The 7841-nt window shown below is 38.0% G+C and overlaps 1 protein-coding gene across 1 annotated transcript; it reads left to right on the forward strand.

The window, feature by feature from the left end:
* Positions 1-1391: 1391 nt before the first annotated feature.
* fkbp9 (FKBP prolyl isomerase 9) lies at positions 1392-7506 on the forward strand. Its single transcript, XM_060857127.1, has 10 exons — positions 1392-1724; positions 2256-2401; positions 3250-3439; positions 3529-3674; positions 4390-4579; positions 4828-4973; positions 5256-5442; positions 5595-5740; positions 6753-6916; positions 7073-7506. Exons 1-10 carry the CDS (start codon positions 1522-1524, stop codon positions 7250-7252), a joined length of 1698 nt encoding a protein of 565 aa, XP_060713110.1. The 5' UTR covers positions 1392-1521; the 3' UTR covers positions 7253-7506.
* Positions 7507-7841: the final 335 nt, after the last annotated feature.

Raw genomic sequence — 7841 nt, forward strand, 5'->3', positions numbered from 1 at the left:
TATTTTGGGGAAGCGGTTAAATTCCCAAATTCCTAACTTTTTTTTCAGGATTTTCCTATTGGCTGGAAACAATTATAAATGCAGAGTTTCTCCCAACTACAGTGTGTATAAATCAAACCCCAACAGGAATTGAGGAACACGTTAGAAGAACCCCAAGTGTGTAGACACATGGAGTGATGCATCTATTGTGGGGATATCATTGTCTTTTAAATTAGACAATGCAGTGCAGGATTATTATAATTAGCGCCATTGGTCACTGTGGAACTATAATGGACCTCGACATTGGAGTAAAATGACAAAAAATTCCCACAAATCTAGACTCTCTGAATGATGTATCTTCTTCTTAAATAAATAAATAAAAGAAATATATACATTTCTGTTTGTTTGTTTATTTATTTTTTTACATAAAAGCTGTGCCAGAGATCAAGCATAATTTCAGATTGAATAGTGTGGAGACAATGTAGATGATATGGCAACCCGGGACAAGCCTCTGTCTCCACGTGTGCATGGCCTGCACTTCCCCTTCCCCCTTCACTCCAGGAATTCACAACGCACAGCTTTGATTTACTCATAAAGGGAAACCAAGCATATGTGAATACCAACAATAGCACACATCCAGGTTAAAGTAAACCATTGGTGTGGAACTAAAAGCTATATTGAATTATAGCAGTATTGAATTGTGCTTTCATTGGGTGTAAATGTTCACTTTGTGTTTGGCAAAAGCTCTGATATAAGTGACCGTGGACATCATCAGAGAAGGTCTACATTTACATGGTCCTCTATAATTAAACTCTAACACGACCCCCATCAGAGAAGGGCTCCTGGTTCACGCCCCCAAACTGTGCCACGTTTACCCGTTTCCGTTAAAAGCTTCCCCCCCACCGTAAAGTGAGACCAGGGACAGTGGAAAGTTTGGGAATGGAGGAGCTTCCTTTAGTTCTGATGGGCGTTTTCTCGAGTGAATCGTTTCATTTTGAACAGCTCTTTCAAACGACTCAGAAGAATCGACTCACAGTCGAGTCACGAACAGATTTTTAAAACATCAGTTTCAATAAACGTTTCAATAAAAGTTATCAGCTTTTTAAACAGACAGAAGATTTTAGATTTTAGATCAGTTTTAGATGATGGCAAGTTTAGAACAGAACACTATGAAGCGCATTAATACCACAGCAGAAAAGTAAACTAAATTATTTAGTGGTAAATAAACTAAATATAAAGATGAATAAATGATAGAAAAATAGGGAAAGATGCTGTTGAGGTAGTACGAAGTTAACAGAAAGTCGTGTTTTGTAATTGTTGGAAGAAGTATACAGCTTTTCTGAACCCACTAATGTTAAATCGACTCGTGAATCAAATAAATCGACTCGCTTGGAAAGAGTCGATTCGCTAAAGGGTTGGCCTGGCTGACCACGTCTACAAATCTGCGCAAGAGTCTGCTCCACGTCCCCCCTGTTCCAAATCACACAGGCACCCATCAGGCCCGTTTAAATTGTGCAAACCTGAACAGAAACAGCGTAAAAGATGATACAGCTCACGGTCAGGATGATTTTTCTTGCTTTTCTGGTTACTTTTGTGGCCTGTAACGCGCCTCCGGTTCCGTTAGACGACATCATCATAGAGAAGACTTTTATTCCCGAGCGCTGCGACCGAGCCGTGAAGTCAGGAGACTTCGTCCGGTATCATTACAACGGCATGTTTCCCGACGGCAAGAAGTTTGATTCCAGGTCAGTAAACGCTCTGAAGCGCTTTATTACTTGACTGGAGTTTATGGATATGGTTCGCCGCATCCACGCAGCGCATCTAACAGAGTGGAAATCAGCCACGCAGGCAGATGAACATGAACAGATTAGATTTTTCATGATAAGGAATAATCTGAGGATCTGTGCATGCACAAAAAGAGCTGATGTGAAAAGTGATAGAATGATTTAAAGTATGAAGGAACTCAGCAACCGCTTTAATGCACTACAGAAGTGAATGACTGAGATTTACTCACAACACCGGCTGATGTAGGTGGCCAAACTGCAGTAGTGTTCCTTCTTGAACTCTTTTTTTTCCATCTCTCTTCTTCAAATACATTCAAACCACGTATTCCTATTTGTCATGCTGTTATATTACTGTGTTGCAGAAATTGTCTTAAAAAAATAAAATAAAATAAATGATGCTTTTATTCAAGTTGTACGGTGCAAGGACAAAAAAAAAACCCTTGACTAAGTTACAAAGACAATCTGTTTGACTTCATGTGTGTATACTTGCAGTTATGATCGTGGCACCACTTACAATGTGTATGTTGGCCGAAAACAACTGATTGCCGGGATGGACAAAGCACTACTGGGTATGTGTGTGAACGAGAGACGGCTTGTCAAAATCCCACCACAGCTTGCCTATGGAAAAGACGGATATGGTAATTAATCTGTCTCTTCATATCCCTGGTCTCACTTTTTTCTCATTGTGTCATATTTAAGTCTGTTTGTGAATGGCTCTTATAGTTGTGTGCTGTCTGGATCTGTCTTTAAACATGTTATGGCTCTCATTACCACATGTCTGTTTCAAGCATTCAGTACTATAACCATTGCTCATGAAGCCTGTTCCCTGTTTGTGTCTGTGTGCTGGGAATGGGATGTTTACAGAGGGAAACTGTTTATGAAACCTTTGATGAGAGCAAATGTAGGGGGTGGGGAGAGAGAACAGTTAGGGGTGTGGACTGCTGAAGGCGGTGACTTTATAAAGGTATTTGTATAGAAATGTCCACATGTTAGTACAAGTTGTGAAGAAAAAAAAATTGATGTATCCAGATAGACTTTTGAGGTATTTAAGTGACATCTAAATTATGAAAGAAAGATGGCATGAAATGGCTCAGACACCGGAGCAGGAAGAAGAGCAGAGCAGAAACTATCTATTTATTTACAAAATGACCTGTAAATGGGACAGGATGTCTTCATGCTAGTTTCAGTGCAGGACAAATTTTCAGAATGATTGCCCTCTAAAAGTGTCAACATTCCTAGAGACAGTTATGTTTTATAAATTTATATTCACTTTTAATAGTTTATAGTAATAATAGTTAAGTCCATTTAGCAGGTTTTCTGCTTCCTGTTGTTAACTGAGACTAGGTTACCTGAATGAAGCCTATGTTTAAAGCCTCAAGAATTAACGCGTCTGTGATAACGTACATTCTGAAAGGTTTTTGCTTGTTGTTTAACCTGGAATGAACAGCCCTGTTACTGAGCAGTCCATTGTGTTCTTCCTCCACAGGTGACATCATCCCCCCTGATTCGATCCTGCACTTTGATGTGCTTTTGTTTGATATCTGGAACACAGAAGACAAGGTTCAGATTCAGACTTACCACACGCCAGAGAAGTGTGGCCGAACTGTGCAAGTGTCTGACTATGTACGCTACCACTACAATGGCACTCTGCTCGATGGCACTCTCTTTGACTCTAGGTGAGCGAATTTAATCAATTGTCCAGACTCCTGCTGTGCTAGCTGTCTATATGTAACTGTTCTTAGTGTGCTCCTTATTTTCATTATAGTCATACACGCATGAGGACCTATGACACGTATGTGGGGATTGGTTGGCTGATTGCTGGCATGGATCAAGGTCTTCTGGGAATGTGCGTCGGAGAGAAACGTATCATTACTATGCCACCATTCCTTGGCTATGGAGAACATGGAGACGGTAAAAACAATAAATGAAGTGCTGGAATTAATCTGAATGTAAAATTTGACAGTACATGTTTTTTAGACATGTTTTTCTGACAATCATGGTGCTTTCCGAGTCCTGCTGTAAGGTGAACAAACCTATAACATACAAAGAATAATTTGTAATAATTTAAAGTAGGAATGAATAGAAATTATAGGCTGCACAATGCAGAGAAAAAAATAAATTTGTCTTTAACAGATTAATGCAAAAACACCACAGAAAAATATACATGTCTTATGACCTGACTCGACTTGTGTGATGCGCACATCAGGAGCCAAAAGCATGTGTGTCATCTCAACTGTTAGACCCAGCATAGATTTACACACAACAACAGTGGACAACACTCCCAGATAACTGCTAGCAAATGGGGTCAAAAGCCTGATGTTGTAAACCTATGACTTTGGGTATGAACTTTGTGTAATTGTTAAAACGATATATTGAGCTTCCAGATTTATGTTTGTACAAATCATTATTTTGATATGTTTCTACAGTGCATTATCTCTTTCCTCCAATGAAATGTTCAATGCTGTCCTATTAAAGAGGCTTCACATGTCTCAGGTGTCTCTTACCTGTCATGAAAGCTTAGTGAGAATTACTTGAGAAACTTAATTAGGGAAAAATGTGATTTTTCTGGTGAAATTGGTTCCCGAATGATAAATGTTCTGTCTCTGTCACTCTCACTCTGTCTCAGGAAGTGACATCCCTGGTCAGGCTTCCCTAGTATTTGATGTGATTCTGTTAGACCTTCATAACCCCAAAGATGAGATTACAGTAGATGTTCAAAGTTTGCCAGATTCCTGCAAACGCAAGAGTAAGGAGGGAGATTTCATGCGCTACCACTATAACGGGTCACTGCTGGATGGAACACCCTTTGACTCCAGGTAATTAAAAAAAACAACGGTAATTTATAACATATATATTCACTTCAATAGGCAATTCAGTATACATGGCTTTAATTTAGAGCCTGATAATACACACCATATTTGTAGGATTATTATTATTATTATTATTATTATTATTATTATTATTATTATTATTATTATTATTAACAAGATCAAATATAAAAAAATATTAAAAGGGCGTAAAAATTACACAAATATAAAATAATCTGAAATATGTATGTATGCAGCTACTCAAGGAATCACACATATGATACGTACATTGGGAAGGGCTATGTGATTGCTGGAATGGACCAGGGCCTTCTGGGTGTTTGTGTTGGAGAGCGCAGAAGGATAATTATCCCACCACATCTGGCATATGGAGAAGAAGGAACAGGTGTGCTTAGTTACATTATTGTGAATCAGGAGCTAGTGCATACAGGCTCACACTAAGTGCCCTCTACAGGCCATATTCCTTTTTCAAGGCATGATCATTTTCAGGATGTTCTCATACTAAATACGTTAGGATATTTGTTTCACACTCAACCCCTCTTTCTGTGTTCTATACAGTAGGCTGGTTTGCACTTTATCTTTTTTTTTTTTTGCAGTATGCAGTTCAGTTTAATTGGTTCAAGTCTTTTTTCCTGTCTAACTTTCATTCTCTCTGGATCTGTATCAGGCACTAAGATCCCTGGCTCTGCTGTGCTGGTGTTTGACGTCCATATCATTGACTTTCACAACCCATCTGACACAGTGCAGATTGCCAGCGAGAAGCCAGACATGTGCAATTACACCACCAAACGTGGTGACTTTGTAAAATACCACTATAACGCTTCACTTATGGATGGCACTTATATTGATGCTTCGTAAGTAACATGCATATGGTACACAGATGAAATGCATTGTTGTTTGAAACTTTTTGAGCTAAAGCTCTTACCCATCAATATGACATATTAAGTGCTTTTTCTTGCTTCACTTCATAGATGAAAAATTAAACTTTGTGTGTATGTGTGTGTAGTTACAACTATGGAAAGACATATGATGTGGTTCTGGGAGCAGGACAGGTGATTCTAGGCATGGAGCAGGCCCTGTTGGAAATGTGTGTTGGGGAGAAACGCAAAGTAGTTGTACCTCCTCACCTGGGCTATGGAGAAAGAGGAGTGGGTGAGTATCTCTGATTCATTTAGTAAAAGACAACGGAGACACTACTGAGCCATTGAGCTTGTTCTTTAGTTTAGTATTTTGGTGCATGCTGGATAAACATGACTGCTGAATGAATAAATTTATTGCGCTCTGTTTCTTTCTCACATGTACACACAATCACAACATGCAGACCAAAGGCTGATCCACCATGTGACCTGGAACAATAGTGGTGTTTCACATAAGAATGCTTATTGTGTTATTATTAACCTCTTTAAACAACAACTGCCCCATATTTTCTTTGTGGGTAAAGTAAATTCAGATGAGTTTGTGTGTCAGATTTGTTAAAGTGAACTTTACTTATTACTACAGCTGATATTTTCACTCATAACTGTACATTGCAATGACAACAGTTTTCAGTATCCATAATCTCAACAATCATCTGGTTTCAAAACACATTTTCAAGAGCATGTCCTGAGTTAAATCCTAACAGTCTCCTGCCTTTAGTGGTGTACTTTATCCATTATCAACACCAACATCCCAATTACTCTGAATTTAAAAGCCTGAAACAAAACAATCTGTTCCTGAATGTCAGTTAACTGTATGTGAGTAGGCTACCTTTTCATTTAATCAAGAATATGGTGAATTTATAAAAAAGCCTAGCAGTCTGTTAACTAGTGTTCTAATGGAGTCGCAAAACACACACCATTAAAAGTGTACATATGGCCGGTGAACATTTTCTTGTCAATAACACAATATATTTATGTACACAATTTTACACCTCAGTGCTGTGCTTATGATTCTGACTGCAATACTTCATAGAACCAGCAGAGAGCGATAAAACCATGTATTGCTAAATGCTGAACATTGGCTAAACAGACATAGGGATCCCTATGGAGAAGATCCCATGCCAGAGCTTTATATACTTATAGTTAACACTCTTGCTGTGTTTTAGTAACAATGATGAACGTCTCTGTCTGTTAATAGTTTTATTGCAGGAATGTACAGTAATGTAATAATGTATAATTGTGTGTAGATGGAGAAGTCCCTGGCAGCGCTGTGCTGGTGTTTGATATCGAGTTGGTCGGTGTTGAGGAAGGTCTTCCTGAGGGCTACATGTTTATATGGAATAATGAAGTTACACCTAATCTCTTTAGTGAAATGGACAAAAACAAGGACCTAAAAGTGGACCTCACTGAGGTATATACATATACATATATATATATATATAAGTGTATATATATATATATATATATATATATATATATATATATATACATATACATATATATAGATATATAGATATATATACTTGCGCATATCTGTAGTTGTGTCTTAACAATTTTTGTCTTCTAGTTCTCAGACTACATCCTGCTTCAAGTGGAAGAAGGCAAAGGTCGCCTGGCTCCTGGCTTTGACCGTCAGCGTATCATTGAGAACATGTATAACAACCAGGACCGCAACAAGGATGGACAGATCACTGAGGAGGAGTTTAAACTAAAGGCAGAAGAAGCAGCTGCTCATGATGAGTTATGATATCACATTCAGGAACGGGATTGGATGTGTGTCTGGATAGTAAATACGGGTGTGGTGAGGGTGGGGTAAAGAAGATGAAAATTCAGCAGTACAAATAGTCAGTGCTGTTTGGAATGAGTGTTGATGTGTATTTGAAAGATGTTTTGACTGTTTGAATGTGTGTGTCTGTGTGTGATTATTTTTAAAAAGTGCCAAATTTATGTGTGATTTTTAAAAAAAAACCTTCCCTTTAATAAACACCTTCCAAACCCCAATGTGCTTTTTAGCTGTCTTTATTAATGTAACAATATTAATATTGTTAACATTGTTGATGATTTATACTGAGCTACTTTCATCCACAAATTTGCAATAACTAATCTCCTTATTTTAGCATTCCTAAACATATTAATACTCCTAATTGTAGTTAAGTAACTGATCATTTATCTTCATCACTTGCAGTGGAGCCAGAGCCTAAACTGGGAACACTGGGTAATTTATCTAGGGTAATTTAACATATTTAATTTAACGTATGTAATTTAATGTCCAACTACATGCATGTTTGGGAGGTGATGTGATTAAAGACCTACTTTTCTTCCTCAGATCATGACTA

This window comes from Tachysurus vachellii, chromosome 21 (genome assembly GCF_030014155.1).
Source record: "Tachysurus vachellii isolate PV-2020 chromosome 21, HZAU_Pvac_v1, whole genome shotgun sequence".
Classification (NCBI taxonomy): domain Eukaryota; kingdom Metazoa; phylum Chordata; class Actinopteri; order Siluriformes; family Bagridae; genus Tachysurus; species Tachysurus vachellii.

Bases quoted from the DNA above. Each gene is read 5' to 3' on its own strand.
- fkbp9 (XM_060857127.1), top strand. From the start codon at position 1,522: ATGATACAGCTCACGGTCAGGATGATTTTTCTTGCTTTTCTGGTTACT. The intron at 2,402-3,249 runs GTAATTAATCTG...CTTCCTCCACAG, and splicing joins CTATGGAAAAGACGGATATG to GTGACATCATCCCCCCTGAT. The intron at 4,974-5,255 runs GTGTGCTTAGTT...GATCTGTATCAG, and splicing joins ATATGGAGAAGAAGGAACAG to GCACTAAGATCCCTGGCTCT.